This window comes from Cyprinus carpio, chromosome B5 (genome assembly GCF_018340385.1).
Source record: "Cyprinus carpio isolate SPL01 chromosome B5, ASM1834038v1, whole genome shotgun sequence".
In the NCBI taxonomy this organism is placed as follows: Eukaryota; Metazoa; Chordata; class Actinopteri; order Cypriniformes; family Cyprinidae; genus Cyprinus; species Cyprinus carpio.
The window spans coordinates 3,151,505-3,168,233 of record NC_056601.1 but is presented as its reverse complement, the minus strand read 5'-3'; the positions used below and the strand labels follow the sequence as shown (position 1 = coordinate 3,168,233).

The window sequence follows — 16,729 nt, the reverse complement described above, 5'->3', positions numbered from 1 at the left end:
AAGAACAAAGTGCTACACTCTCAGAAAAAAGGTACAAAAGCTGTGACTGGAGCGGTACCTTTTCAAAAAGCACACCTTTGTACCTAAAGAGTCCATATTGGTACCTTAAAGATCAATATTAGTACCTAAAGTGTACATAATACCCAAAAGGTACCGCCCCAGTGACAGCTTTTGTACCTTTTTTTCTGAGAGTGTATAGAACCTTTGTGGTGTTACAAAGAACCGTTTTAAGAATAATTGATACGATAATTATTTCGTATTATTTATTAATACTATGTTTTGTGTTTTTACTCCTCTGACTGGTCTTATAATACCTCTGTTGGATTTTAGATTTTAAAAACTGACAAGAAGTCAATTAAGTATTTTTATTAATTAAATTTTGAAAAATTGACATTGTAGCAAAAATTACAGTGCTCTAACTATAGCTAATAGCTGAATACATAAATGATAATTGAGACTGAACATAAATAAATGATTAAAGAAATAAAATACAAAATATATGACAGCAAAGTTTCAGTGAAATATCTTCTCAGGCTTTACTTCCAGTGTATTTTGGAGTAATGGAGTGTCAGTTTCTCTCTGTAGATGAGGTTGTAGTGAGTGACATCATCTGTCTGGGTTATTGTCTGGGTAGATAGACACGGTTGAGTTTAGAGTTACAGTGTGTCTCTTCCATTTGTTTAAGTAAAAGCAGTTATGTTTATAAAGGTCAAAAGTAGCCGTTGTGAATGGACAGTATGTGAGCACTTCACAGTGCTACAAGGAAAATGTGAAGTGATTTGACTGAATATGTTTATGAATAAACCCAAGCAATTATTGAAAACCCTAACAATATGTATAATAAATTACATTTCTCTGTCAATTACATGTGTAGAAGACAATAGAAGTTCCAATTAAAAGTTTAAGAAGATATCAAGTTCCTGTTGCGAGTATGTTGACAGTGTGTAGTTGGATTGAGCTCCAGAAAATCAATAATGATGTGGCTTTGAAAGAATGTTTTGATAGATTTCAGCATAAAAGGGTTCTTTAGGACAATATGGTACTGTATCCAAACAACACCAAATCAAAGCTGAATAAAATTACTGACAGCTCTAATAAATTCATTTTACTCTCTTTAGTATATGCTATGTCACATGGAGCTTATTTTGTGGAGATACTGAGTCATATTATGTCAGAGGTGGCTTTGTGGCTGTGAAGAATCCCCCATAGGGCAGTGCACAAAATGCAGATGAAAGGGTTGTGCTCTTTTGAAGATATGGAGTTATCAGCAGCCTCTGTGTGTGTAAGTGTGCTAAAAAAGAGCTTAAAGCAGCGGGAGGATAGGACTCACTGACAGACTTGACAAGGACTTCGGCATGACTTCGCATCTCACTATCGCTTGCTCAGTTAATCACAGAGAGAGAGAGAGTCTTGTTACCTCATCATGCAAATTATCATCATGCAGGAAAGCTATAGGGCAAAAGACATGAACTAATATGTAACATGCTGTAGCAAGCAACAGCTGGTTCTGGATTTGCATTCACATTGTAAGCAGTTGTCAGTCTGCCGTTCAGCAGCCCTCTTCTTACGGCCCTGTGCGATCCGAGTAGACATTCACTGATGGGCAGCAAGGCATGTTTGGGGGAGTCCCTGTCAGCCTGATGTTCTTTTAACCGCACACATCAGCTTCCCCTGACAGCAGCACCCAGCAACTTGCCTAGGCTTCAACGCAGGGGGTCTATTGTGCTCCGGGACTCGGCTGCCCTTTTAACCTGATCTGACGCCAGATCCCCGTTCTTATGTTTTACTCTTGGTAATCACAGCAGAAACATCTTAACTGTTTTCAGATCAGCTACAAAAGATCGCATGTTATGTCACTTTTATTTGTGAATATATATCAGCTCACGCTTGGCAAGAATTAAGAACTCCGCATCAGGATCAGTTCTGGTTCTGATGATCCACAATGCATCACTGCACTTATACATTAAACATGACTTCATTATTTGAATGACTCTGGAGTAAGTGCTTGTATATCGACTATGAATAAATCTCAGCGAACTGGCAAGCCAGCCTAAAGGTTCTGGTTTATTTTAGCTATCAGTGATGTAGTTTACGCTGTAAAAGCCCACGTACAGTACCAAAATTACTACTTCCTCTTACACCGGCCTAATGCCATTAGCTGCCTTTTAGCAGATACTTTTTATCCAAAGCTGCTTCAATCATGTAATCCATTACTCTTGTAGAATGCAGCATTCAGGTATTGTTACGCTTTGAACACCACCCAAAAAGGACTCAAATGATCAATTCTCTGTTTATGAGTCATATTTATCCATTACGTCACTAAGCCAAGACCTGCTTGGCAAATGCATAAAGTCTTTGGCTGCAAAATCTCATTCAGTGCTGGGCAGTGACAGATAATGCTTTAAATAGCAGAGCAAGGCTTAAAAATGAAGTCATTGTCGGGTTTTGTTACAGGACTGCAGATAAATAGGGTCTTTTTTTCCAATGACAAGTTCAAGTTACAGTTAAATAACTTCTCAGCTTAGAGAGGATATTTAATTCTCAAAGATCACAGGAAATAGTTCCTGTAAGGATTATTCTAAGCTGTAGTTAATTGTTGCTTTTATATTAGGTGCATGGTAATGCTGTCTTGATGTAAATTTAAATTATAGAAATATAAAAATATTAATGTGTGACTGTATATTATCACTCTTATTAGTTGCTACTCCTGGAGCCAGCTGGTGCATACATTGAACTTTCGCATGTTATATAAATACCAAATAATTAAAACTAAATTAAATAATTCATAATTAGGAAATATCTGACCCATGAATGACCAATTGGAATCAAGTAATTAAAAGAGCCACACACAGTGTGCTCCTTAGTATATGCATACAATATATAATACTACGTGAATACCGATATGACATGATTTTTTAAATCTCCAGCAAGTGTAAATTTCTTAAATTAAGTGATTCTACCATATTTGCAGGATGGCTGTTATGGAGGTGAACCGAGAGGAAGGGCGAATTACTTCTAACCCAGAAATCAACATGTACCTATAATGAACAAAATAATGCATTACTAGGTATTAATTATTTCCTGCCATTATAATTAACGAAGCTGCAATTAATTGCTGTATATTTCCACTTATACATTAATATTGGAATGAGTAGCAATAAATGCACCCGTCTAAACATGAATCTATGTTAGTGGACTCAAGTCATCTTCTCTTTCACTTGGGCATGATCCAGACCTCACAAAGGCCTTCCATTTTATGAATCTAACTTTATTTGCTGCACTCTCTGGCCACTGGCCTACACGATTACTGCAGTCTCTATATCTAGTTAGGACTTTTTCGATTAGCCAGTGCTAAAAGCAGTGGATTTGATTTCAAACTCTTTTTATTAGGTTTACCTAACGAGGACAGTTAGACCACAGAGCAGATACTCTCTCCTGGATCTCCAGTAAATACTATTACATCTGCCTGCTCAGGAAGCCAGGGAAACTGAAAATGTTATTCACACTGCTCCGCTGTCAAAATAACATGGGTCTGAAACCTCACAATCCATTCTTCATCCAATACAATGGCCTAATGCAAGGTGTAGGAGACAGGTGGAGACAATAAACAAAAACATATTTCCCATCCTCTGCTTTCAACAATAAAATAACCCTGAAAATAAAGTGTTATTACTTTGCTTGTCAGACACCTGACATTGATTAACTGAAATGTACATTTATTGGATTCAAAATATTGATTTTTACCTTAAACTGGAAGATTCTATATTTTCCTACTATCTACTATCCTTCTTTATTTTCCTAAGACTATCTTTTCCCCAAATACTCATGCCTAATTCACCAAATAAATGTGTTTTATACTGTGGGTGATTCAGTGATTTTATTTATTTATTTATTTTACATTGTCATCTATATGCAACATAAGATTTTGTGAATGTTGATGATGACAGATTTGCTAAAAATGTATAAACATTATGGAGGACCTGCTTTGTTTAACTTTAATTATTTCAGTCAGTCCTACTTGACGAGTTTTCATTCACTAAATCAATAAATGTCAAAGTGCTAGAAAAAAATAGAGAACTCATCGAAGATTACCACTGGTTTGGCTGAAAGTTTGTTTGTTTTAGTGGGTTGATGTTTTTCAATAGTCACACACAGGTTAAATAAAGTACACTTCCATAATATACTTAAAGTGCTCTATTTTTGCACACTAATTTTGTACTTAATATACTAAAATGATTCTTTAGTACTTCCTAAGATTAACTTAAGATCAAAGTGTACTCAACTGTGCTAATTTGGGACACCATGAATATGAATTAAAATGCACTTTTAAATACATTCTCTGTATTTAAAAAATGTATTTACCACTTGTAGTACACTTAAACCCATCTTAGTACACTCAAGTGTACTACAAGTGGTGACTAAACACATTTTTTAAATAAAGAGATAGTAGGCCTATGTTAAAAGCGCATTTTAGTTAATATTCATGGTGTCCCAAAATAGCACAGGTGAGTACACTTAGTTGATCTTAAGAAGTACTAAAGAATCATTTTTAGTATAGCCTATTAAGCCTATAAATTAGTGCACAAAAATAGAACACTTTAAGTATGGAAGAGTACTTTTTTTAACTTGGGCAGAGCAGGATAACTGGTTTGTACTGTAGGTGATCATAAGATGGTAAAAATCTGGCTGACCATCTATCAGTACATGGTTTCTTGCTGGTTCTAGCAGACTGAACCAACTTTAGACCAGCTAGTAACCAGATATGTTTAAATTGAACCATGTAGCTATGTTTAATTTTATTTTATTTATTTATTTAATTTTCCCAGCAATTAGTAGATTCGATTTAGTACCTAAATAAATTTTTAAAACATAAATGGTATTTCTTAAGTAATTTTAATTTTAAAAAGTACTCATTGACCATACTTTTCTTGCCTCTTCTTCAAAATATTGTCATTATTACGTTGACAAATCGAGCAATATTTCTGGAGTACTCGCGCGCGCTCCTGGAGAAGCCCATTTGAATGGGATGTCAGGGGTGAGTGATGTAGTCGCGCGCATCTCATTTGATCACAGCTCTCGCGCTCAGGTGGGGGACTCTTGGTTAAACCTCAAGCTTCTCCTCCCACCAGCAGGGAAATCAAACACAGCAGCATGCTGCGGTCCCCCACGCAGCCTCTTTTGACCGCACGTCGAGCATAATCCAAAAGAATATTCTTGCTACTTTTTACACTTGAAAGAAACTCACAAAAAGGCATTTCTTAGGCAGTTTATAAGTACTTCTGCAGTTTGCCAAGTCACCTGGACCAACGAAGATGCCCCACCAAGAGCAGGTGCTGGCTCACGGGAACCTCTGCGCCCAGGGTCCTCCAAAGAACGCCGGGTATAACAGCAACCCGGTGCCCATCATGACTCAAACAGAGTCCCGCGATAAATGGGGCAAAAAAATGGATTTTCTTTTATCAGTCATCGGTTTTGCGGTAGATCTCGGAAATGTTTGGAGATTTCCATATATCTGTTATCAAAACGGCGGAGGTAAGAGTTATTAACTTTTATGAACTGTATGTATTTACTTATATTTCCTTTTTTTTAATTTACATTACATTGTGCAAAAATATCCATTCACAAAAAATATTTTTAAATTGTGTTTTGCTACTTTGATTTGAAAAATAAGTGAAATTTGATGAGCGAAATGATACATTTAAAAGCGCAAGAGCGGATGCGCTGTCCACGGTGCTGAAATTTTGTTGTTGTTTTTTTAAACGTTTGACAAACCTCTTAACCACAGAATAAGCAACATGACGTGTTTTCTGATCTTAGACTAAACCAGCTCAATAAAATTAAAACGTTAGGTATAATTGGTGTCTTAAGTTTTTATACAAAATCAGTGATGCAAACGCCACAAACAGTTTAACCTCTTCATTCATTTCATCCGAAAAATAAGAAAATGTTGAATCGAATCTGAAAACACAATAGCATAGAGCAGAGACGATACACAATAGTAGAAAAAAAAGAATAAAATTCCCATCCGTCATCATCATGAAATTTATTTTACAGGGTATAATTTTAAATAAGTATTTACCAAAGGGAAAAACATCCAGTGTTTTTTATAAGCTACCTTTAAATAACAAACATATTGATGCAACAAACTTGAAAACACTGTTTCTGCCTAGGGTTTATATACCCTTTCATAAAGTGTTTTCTATATTTTACAGACTGACCTGATTTAATAATGTAACTTTTTTTCTTTTTTGGTTTGTATTCTCAATATATGAAACAATGCTTATTATAATTATGTTTATTTAAACTTCTGCTCCAGTGCACCTGTGAAGCAGACATGGCCAGCTGCAGTCATCAATCATGTATTCATGATTTAAACTGGGCAGATACCGAGATCAACAAGTGTCAGACTACAATTCTCATCTCATGTTTTTATAGTAACCTATTGAAATTATTGAAATGAAATGTAACATGATTTATTAGCATACACAAATACTTAAAATATACAGAAATATTTACTTAATGGGAGATTTGGTAACAATTTAGATTAGAGTTTGCCCTCAAACTCCTAATTTGCAGCTTATTTATAGTAAGTTAAGGTAGTTGTGATTAGGTATTGGGTAGGGTTAAGGGATGTATAATATGCTTATGCAGAATAAGGCATTCATATGTGCTTTATACGTACTAATAAAAAAAAAACTGCTAGTAATATGCATGCTAATAAGCAGCTATTGACAGTGAATAGTGTTCCCTAATCTGAAGTGTTACAGGAGATTTATGTACTTACAAGCTTATTGTAAGTCTTCAAATTCTCCCTTGTTGATCTCACTTATTTTTGTATCGCTTTGATCTGTTATAATTGTGGTCTTCAGGTGCATTTCTTATTCCATATGTCCTGATGGCTGTATTCGGTGGGGTGCCACTTTTCTACATGGAGTTAGCTCTGGGACAGTTCCACAGGACAGGTGCCATATCCATATGGAAACATATTTGCCCTATGTTTAAAGGTGAGATAAATTCTGTCTCATATACAACCTTGTAAGGTTTGAGCATTAAAGGTCTATAAACCTTCTATACTTCTAACTTTAGGAAAGGTTCAAAGTCTATAAAAATTAAAGAAAAAGAAACTAATACACATTCACAGAGATAGATGGACAGAGAAAACCAACACTGTGTCATACTGAGAGATTTTATTAAGAAAACACTGACATCATTTTCTCTTCCCTGTCAGGTATTGGTTTCGCCATCTGCATCATTGCACTGTATGTGTCCTTCTACTATAACACCATCATCGCCTGGGCTCTGTTCTACTTCTACTCCTCCTTCAGTAGCACTCTGCCCTGGACCAGCTGTGATAATGAATGGAACACAGAAAACTGCACTAACTACTTCGGAAAAGACAACGTGACCTGGACTAACTATTCACGCTCACCTGCCGAGGAGTTTTACACGTAAGTGCATGTAAGTGGCTGCACTGAAAGGGGGCAAATATGGCAAAGAAAGAGAGAGGGAAAGAAAATGAGGGCTAGATTTAGTAAAAATAAATATCAATGGGGAAAATCAGCATTTTGGATGAAAAGTGGAACAGCATATGTGTGTGTGTGTGTGTGTGTGTGTGTGTGTGTGTGTGTGTGTGTGTGTGTGTGTGTGTGTGTGTGTGTGTGTGTACTGTGTAGATTTATTATGTATATATAAATACAAATACATGCATGTATATATTTCAGAAAAATATGTTATGTTTTATATGAAATATATTTATATATAATATAAATTATATGAATATAAATATATACATGCAAATATTTTCATATATATATTGTATGTGTGTGTTGGTATATACATAATAAATATACACAATAAATATATTATGTAAACATTTTTTTATTTTGGATGCAATTAAACACGATTCATCATTCGACAGCACTAATATATATATATATATATGCAAAGCAAATTGCATTCAAGGAACTTAAGCTACAGGAACATAATGTCAGCTTTGCTGAAGAATACATATATTCTTTTAGTCAAAAGAACTGCAAATGACTGATAACACTTTTCAATTTGTGGAGATCTGATTTTTTTTTCATATTTTTTATTGCACCAACATTTCTTTCTTATATTTAAGCAATTTTTTGTCCAGTAACCTTGTGTATACTGAAGTATTGTATGCATATGCTTTATAGCTCAGGTCAGTTTCAGACTGTATTTGTGTAAATCCTTCTTAAAACAGGAGGAATGTCCTGGTAGTCCATGAATCATCTGGGCTTGGGGATGTGGGATACATTCGCTGGCAGCTCATGCTTTGCCTCTTCCTCATCTTCACCATTGTCTACTTCAGCCTTTGGAAAGGAGTCAAGACTTCAGGAAAGGTTACAGAGTCCTAAAGTATGTGTTTTGAGGAAAAACACCTCATTCTACATCCTCTCATCCTCCCGTGTCTCTCTCAGGTAGTTTGGGTGACTGCCACCCTGCCGTACGTGGTGCTGTTGATCCTTATGATCCGTGGTGCAACTTTGCCAGGAGCGTGGAAAGGAGTGGTGTTCTACCTCAATCCCAAATGGGAGAAACTGAAGGAGACCAGCGTGAGTGCTTTTCTCTTACCACTGCTCAGACTCTTCCCTTTGTGTCTAGCATTGATTTATTGTTAAATTAGATTGTGTTGTTTCTTGACATTCTTTGCTTACTCTTGTTACCCTTTTAAATGTATTTATGTGCTGTTTTGATGGTAAAATGCATGTATGTGGGAAAGTGTTTTTATTTCATGCAGTAATAAAAAGACCTGAAGCATTTGGGCACGAAACTCATTAATCACAAGTAGCTGAACTGACTTGGGGAAAACATGGACTTCATAAAGCGCATATTTCTTCATAAATTTTGAGATAAGTTAATAATAAAGAAATCCATGCTAAATAAACAAAAATCGTCTCAGGTATATAAATGGTCAACGGAGGCAATACGTAAACTGCATTTTCATATTTCAAGTCATGAGATCTTTGCTGTTTGCTAGGTGATGCAGCACTGCAGAGAACCATGATGAGAAGTAGAAATAAAGCACAAGGGGCTAATGAGATGCGTAATTGGTTCAGAATTTTTTTTCCATCATGAAAGGCCCTCATAATCATTGACACACACGTTTATACACACGTTTCTCTTTACACAAATCTTCAGATGTGATCAAGCTACGCTTAATCCCGTTATTCCGTGATGTCATCAGCATTTCCTCACCATTTCAGTTCCTGAATTTTAAAAATGATCTTTATGATTTGATTCGTTTTTATGTGTTTGTCTCTAGCCACACTTTGGTTTATAGTACTGAATGTTCTGTAGGTATGGGTCGATGCAGCTGCGCAGATCTTCTTCTCTCTTGGTCCTGGTTTTGGCGTTCTGCTCGCCTTATCCAGCTACAATCCCTTCAACAATAACTGCTACAGGTACAGACAAAACCTTCATTTTCATCACATTGATCTAGTGGAATTTGCAGCATCCTCTGTTTATCAGCATTTGCATTGAGCATTGACTTCATGGATGTTTGATATTTTTAATAAAGGATATTAAAATAATATCTAGTTTAAGTTAATACCTGAGTCACGCAAATACTTATGTTCAAAATTTTGGGGTTAGTACGATTTATTATATTTTTGAAAGAAGTCTCTTATGCTTAAGAAAGCTGCATTTATTTGATCAAAAATACAGTAATATTGTGAAATACTATTACAATTTAAAATGGTTTCTATTTGAATATATTTAAAATGTTTTTTGTTTGTTTTTTACTGTGAAGCTGAATTGTTTTATTCAGAATCATTACTCCAGTCTCCAGTAACACATGATATTTCAGAAATCACTCTAATATGCTGATTTGCTGCTCAGGAAACATATTAGCATTTTTGAGGAAACGTTGCAATTTTTTTCCCCAAAATTCTTTGATAAACAGAAAGTTCAAAAGAACATGTGAAATTGAACTCTATAACATTATACATTTTTTTACTGTCTTGTTTGATCAATGTAATTCTTCCTTGCTGAATAAAATTATTAATTTCTTTAAAAAAAATTCTTACTGAACCCAAAGTTTTGAACGGTATTCTATTAACAGAACAGCAAACTGACACTATGCTGTAACAAAACAGACCTGCCAATTCTGGCCAATGTGGTTCCCACTCACTCTTAATTCTGATTCTATCTATAGCATAGCCATTTATTTACATTCAGCTCTGTGTCCACTAACCAAGGAGAAATGCCATCAAAATGAACTGGGCTCTGATGAATCATATGATGAACCAAAACAAATGCCCTGCCCCATGAGTAAATGATATAAAAACAAGATTAGAACTGCAAATTATGGCCAGTTTGAAGAGATATATTTGAGTGAGAGGAAATTGAATTGTGTGCTACTGTAAGACTGTGAGGAGGCACATGGGCAATCTAAACAGATCAAGTCATATCTAAAGATGAGAATATCACATAGACGTGGACATAGGATCTGGCAACCGCCCACAGCTAGTTCTGTCAGTCATCACAGTCAAGCATCAATCACATTTTTAAATGACTTTCTGTTTGTGATTTGTACAGAGATGCTATTGTAACCAGTCTGGTCAACTGCCTGACAAGTTTTATCTCAGGATTTGTTATTTTCACTGTCCTGGGATATATGGCCGAACAGAGAAATGTAAACGTTGAGGATGTAGCCAGGGACAAAGGTGAGCTTTCCTTTTTGCTTTTCATAATAGTTCAAATATTTAGAGTTTTACTGTAGATGTGCTGCATCAAACCAAAAATAACATACAAGACTTTCAGCCCTGTAAATAAAGAATTTTGTCTTTTACCTCAAATTTGTCTTTCGACTTTCTGCACCTCCTCTAGGACCCAGTCTGCTCTTCATCACATATCCAGAAGCCATTGCAAATATGGTTGGGTCGACTTTCTTTGCCATCATCTTCTTTGCGATGATGATTACTCTTGGACTGGACAGCACGGTATGAATACACTTATACCTGTAAATGTGCAGAAACAAAAATATTTCTAAATATGCATGTGAAGGACATAATTTATAGTACATACAGAAAGGAAACATGAATAACATACAGTATGTCCAGATGAAAGGAAGCAAGGAAACAACTAAATATTTTTAGGTAAAACTTTTGTTTTTAAGTTTGGCTCTGTTTAAATTAATCTTGTTTCTTTTGTCTATCCATGAGAATCGATGCATGACACTGTCGATGGCTAAAGAGATGAAAGAACAAAGATACTGATTATAATTCAGAAAGAACACCAATTGCAATTCAATATGAAATTTACTACAATGATATCACTGCTTATGTAAGCCAATGTGAGACTTTTATCTTTTTCTAGTTTTCAAAAGCCAGTAGTACGTCAAAATCTGAAATGATCTACAAGAAGCCTGAATGGAGATTGTACATTCAACAGCTGAATAATAAAAAATTATGAACAAAAAAAAGAAAAATAAATTTTTCAATACAGTTCTGCCCTGCAATTGCAAAATGTTTTTTTTGTGTGTGTGTGTGCTTTCTTGCCTGTTTGGTGGGCTAGAGGCCATAATCACAGCTGTAATGGATGAGTACCCAGACACCCTGTCCCACCGGAGAGAGCTGTTTGTTCTTGGACTGGTGGTTGTTTGCTTTCTGGGCTCTCTCAGCACCCTTACTACAGTGAGTTTCTGTGAACCTCTGGATCTCAGTTTGTTGAATTTACCTTTCAGCAGGGCAACACATTATTATAATATCAGAGTATGTGAAATAAAATATAGGTTCATAAAGAAGAAAAAATATGTGGTTTTAATTATTTTTTATTTATTTTTTTTTGTGGGTGGTGCATATGTGGTAAAGCTACTAGAAGAATTTGGAGTTGGTTCTTCAATTATAGCAATAGTCTTTCTGGAGGCCACAGCAGTATCCTGGTTTTATGGTAAGGTTTTTATAAAAATATATATATATTGTTTGTCCACTAAAAGGTGTTTTTTTTGTAAACTTTCTATGCATGAAAGAATCGTGAAAAAATTTATCATGTTTTCCACAAAAATATAAAAATATTAAGCTATAGTAAGCTTTTGACCTTTGATAATAACAACGACTGCAGTAATGGCAGCATCATCTTTGTCATCGCAGTAATGAATTACAGTTTACCATTTTTTATTTAAACAGTTTAAAACATTTATTTCAAATTGTAATAGTATTATTATAATATTTCTATTATTGCTATACAATTTTTTTTCTAAACATCATGTCTAAGTGTATTTAAAATAAACACATTTATTTCACCTTCTCCAGGTATTAACAGATTCAGCAATGATATCAAATCAATGTTGGGCTATACTCCAGGACTCTTCTGGAGAGTGTGTTGGGTTGCCATCAGCCCAGCTTTTCTCGCTGTAAGTTTAAACAAAGATGTCCTGACAGTATGTGCAAATTTGTGAAATGTTAAAGTCCTCTTTCATGCTCTCAAAACTCTTTAAGCACCTACAACCTCCTTTCCACCCTTATTACCTTTATAATCTCATCTCCTCACCTGTCCACACGGTCTCCAACTGTCAAACTGCATGCACCCTTATAGCCTAATATCCCTCTGATACTTCTGCATGCATTCTAGCTAATCTCAACAGCAGGGCTCGACATTAAGCTCTGACATATCAGTCATTCACTTGTCCGGGTAAAAAAGTTACTTGTCCGGGGTGCAAATGTAAATTATTCTGAAGCAATAGTCTCAGTGGTGCTCTATCAAGTATTACTTTAATCAGCATATTTGTGATACTTGCCTTAAATTTACTTTATGAAGATATATTTTGATTAAATGTACATGCCACCATTTACATCAAATTCTGAAATTTGATCAATACATTAAGTTAGTATAATAAGACACTTTATGGTTGTTACTATTCAACTAACAAACTCCATCTTTCCACTACAGAGGAAACACAGAAGCTGCATCAAAAGTGCCATTTATATTTACTCAAACTGTGTAATGAAGATAAGAGGTTCCATAAATTAATTTAATCAAAATTACAAATGCAAAATGTTTGACTTTTTTGACATACAAATATGAAATGTTGGGAAAATGCAGTGATACTTTTAAATATGAAATTGAACCACTACACCGTATCCCTGTCTTAATGAGTGAATCACTGATTCAACCGATTCGTTCAAACGGCTGATTCATTCAATAAATGAAGCAAGTAACTGTCTTTATGAATCACTGACTCGATCAAAAATGCTGAATCATTCAGTAACAAAAGACTGTTGTGTGTTGCTCAGAGATGCGCTACTGTTCTGCTGTGGCTTTGCCTAGAATTATTTTTGAGCAAAAACGATCAATAATTTGTCTAAAATGTAAGTCAGTTAATATTACTTGTTTATTGAACTAAAGTTGTATAAATAGTTTCGATTTCTCGAGCCTCAACTGACACGACCTTGATACTGTCAATACATTATCCGTTATTAGTCACCGTTTACACTGAAATTAATAAAATCAAAATCATTCTCGCCAAAGTTTCGCTGCTGCCTTAGTTATTGTTTGTTGTTAAAATTTTAATCAGGTTACTTGTCCGATCGGACAAGTAAAATTCTCTTTCAATTGCCCCTTCTCAAAATTCACTTGTCCCGGACAAGCGTTAATGTCGAGCCCTGAACAGGCCGGAGCTGACACACACGGCTGACATTTCCACAATCATTTTTTCATAATTTAAAAAAACAAACATGATAAACGGCTGCCTGTCTCATCTCCTGAGACAGTGTTTGAGAGGTTATTTGAAATGCTGGAGAAAAGACATTTGTCACTGTTCCTTCAAGACAATGCAATTCATACAATTTTCCGCTCTCCATAGACCACATAGGGCTGTCTACGGGATAATATGGACCTTTTGAATATAAAATAATCTCATCAGAGTCTTACTCTAAAGATCTTTTCAAACTTATCAATCCACCTGAACTCACAGAGACTGCAGTGGCCTACAGAGTATCCTAATCTGAATTAATTGTTCAGACGCTCTTAAAATGAGATATTACATTTTAAAGAAAAACTTTCATGTTTGATAAATGGAACTTTTTAAAGCAACTCACTGAATATGTTTCCCATTCATTTCTTTAGTACATCATTATCAGCTCACTGTTGAACCCTCAGCCCCTCTCACTATTCGACTACAAGTACCCAGACTGGAGCATGACGGTCGGTTACATCATCGGCGCTTCCTCCTTCATGTGGATCCCCATCTACATGGTGTACAAGCTTGTGTGGACCCCAGGCTCTCTTAAACAGGTGAGACATGCATGTGAGCCATTGGTTGACTAAATGAACAACTACTCTCACTTGAAAAGCATTCTTGTAGATCTCAGGAGAACTTTCAAAGTCTCACCCAAAATAATTTACTCACCCTCAGGCGACACAAGATGTAGATGAGTTTGTTTCTTCATCAGAATGGAATTGGAAAAATTTAGCTTAATATCATTTGCTCACCGATGGATCCTCTGCAGTGAATGGGTGCCGTCAGAATGAGAGTCCAAACAGCTTATAAAAACACAGTAAATCACAAGTAATCCACAAGTAATCCACGCAACTCCAGTCCATCATATACCATCTTGCAAAGTGAAAAGCTGTGTGTTTGTAAGAAACAACTCTGCCATTGCTTCCGGCTATGGATAGAGTCCTCTATCCATAATATTGATTTCTCCAGTGAAAAAGTCATCTCATCTGAATCAGGAAAGAAATATGTGCAGATCAAGCACTGTTTATATGTGAATAGTCCAAAACAGCTCTGAACTAATTTGTCGGTGGGTTTTGATGTGAGAGAACAACAGGGGATGGACTTTCCACAGTATTATGGATTATGGACTTTGGCTAGAAGCGACAATGGATTTATTTCTTACAAATACGCAGCTTTTTCTTTCTCTAGACATTAATTGATGGACTGGAGTTGTGTTGTGGATTATTGTAACATTTTTTTATCAGCTGTTTGGACTCTCATTCCGACGGCACCCATTCACACAGAGGATCCAAGTGATGTAAAGCAAAATTTCTCTAAATCTGTTCCAACGAAGAAACAAGCTGAGGGTGATTCCTATTCCTTGAGATTCACAAAATAGGTAAAGTTGCTCACATGATGTTTTCAATTCAATTTCAGCGTCTTGCTGTATGTCTGCGACCAGAGAGAACACTGCCAGACATCCACACAGACAGTATGAGCCTAAGTCCTGTACCATAGACCACTGAGAAAAACAACTGAACACAACTCACACACACAAAAAAGCCCACAAATATTGGGTTACACATGTCCACGGCCAACTAAGCAACTTTTGCATAGTTTTAGGGGTTTGTCCAGAATAAATGATCTATTCAAATGTGACGTATATTAGATTTAATCTGAAAAAAAGAAAACATTCAATGTAAATTATAAATGTTAATTAAATAATCTGTGCAATTTTCGGTTTATGTATAGAGGAAGAGTTCAGTGGTATTTTTTACATTGCAAGTACCCTCCAAGTCACAAAACGTTTTTGAGATACATGCAAGTGAGATTACCTCATTGTGAGAAATTCAGCCAATGAGAACAGAGAACTTCATACACATTTCTCACGTATTTTTCAGAAATAACTGTTGTTAGATTGAATCATTATTGTGTTTTTCTGCCTTAACTCTGACTAAATATTGTAGCTACTTTATGTCAAAACTTTGTAAAACCTGTATTGTGCCTCACCAAGAAAAGGACAAAAAGACAAAAATAAGGGTTTCTTCTGAACTAACACTACATGACTGTTTGAAATTGTCATTTTCTAACAAAACTTGAGCCCCAATCCTAGCTACAGTATGTGTAACTTGTTCATTTTCTTCCCACATTTTTTTCCAAATAAAGAACTGAGGATGTTACTGAACTCTGGATGTGACCAAATATTAAATTGCTATGAATGTCTTATTATGGATAGTTCAAAATGTGGTTCATATACTATGTCTGCACTGTAGGTTGTGGCAGAGAGTTTTGCTTGTGTGTATGTTTGGACAATTAATAAAGCTGTGCTGAACATTCCTATCTATATCTATCTATCTATCTATCTATCTATCTATCTATCTATCTATCTATCTATCTATCTATCTATCTATCTATCTATCTATCTAGTGTTATAATTATCTATTCAGATTTACAATGCTATGTGTGATTCCCACTTTCGTTCTCTTAGCATGAACAGCCTTGCACTTTAATTAACATGTTGATTTGCATTGAGCTGCAGTATCCAGCATCTGTAAACACACAAGGGGTAAGAGAACAGCATTGTGTCAGGCATTTAAATGAGATGTTTTATTAAAGACCAGATCTTCAATCGCCACCAATCGCAGCTCTGGGAAACGCGGCTCAGTTCTGCCAGTTTCAGGTATGGGGTGAGAGAATAGAGCAAAGATAATGCTATTCCACATTCAGCCACTTCTAGCAGAGACCGCAGAATGGATCAAAGGCTTCAGTGCAGGCGACTGGAGGAGAGGTGGACCTCAACTACAGAGGAGCCTAACAAAAGGCCTGCAGGCTCTGTGCTCGTCTGTTAATTACCAAATCTGAAAGACCAAGAGTTGCATGGAAAAGGCTAGTGAGTGACAAACTGTATGTGACCTGCAATAACAGTGTTTCATGAGATGAAGTTAAGGCCGTAGAAAAAATCTTTGACAAACTAATGTTCACAAACAGTTAAAAAAAAGCTGACGATGACTTTAAAAATTGTAACATAAAAAATGATCAAAACTG

General features: G+C 35.7%; 1 protein-coding gene across 1 annotated transcript; it reads left to right on the top strand.

Annotated features, from left to right (window-relative positions):
• The first annotated feature begins 5,039 nt into the window (after positions 1–5,039).
• On the top strand, positions 5,040–16,710 carry slc6a4b (solute carrier family 6 member 4b). The gene is made up of 13 exons (XM_042723622.1): positions 5,040–5,532; positions 6,870–7,004; positions 7,229–7,448; positions 8,228–8,366; positions 8,445–8,579; positions 9,325–9,428; positions 10,564–10,691; positions 10,855–10,967; positions 11,529–11,658; positions 11,815–11,916; positions 12,279–12,379; positions 14,092–14,259; positions 15,122–16,710. Exons 1-13 carry the CDS (start codon positions 5,313–5,315, stop codon positions 15,200–15,202), a joined length of 1,776 nt encoding a protein of 591 aa, XP_042579556.1. The 5' UTR covers positions 5,040–5,312; the 3' UTR covers positions 15,203–16,710.
• Positions 16,711–16,729: the final 19 nt, after the last annotated feature.

What these genes read in the sequence shown, in the direction of transcription:
- slc6a4b (XM_042723622.1), top strand. Translation starts at nt 5,313, where the DNA reads ATGCCCCACCAAGAGCAGGTGCTGGCTCACGGGAACCTCTGCGCCCAG. An exon ending in CTGTTATCAAAACGGCGGAG is followed by an intron (nt 5,533 to 6,869) that starts GTAAGAGTTATT and finishes TGTGGTCTTCAG; the next exon opens with GTGCATTTCTTATTCCATAT. An exon ending in CTCTTGGACTGGACAGCACG is followed by an intron (nt 10,968 to 11,528) that starts GTATGAATACAC and finishes CTTTCTTGCCTG; the next exon opens with TTTGGTGGGCTAGAGGCCAT.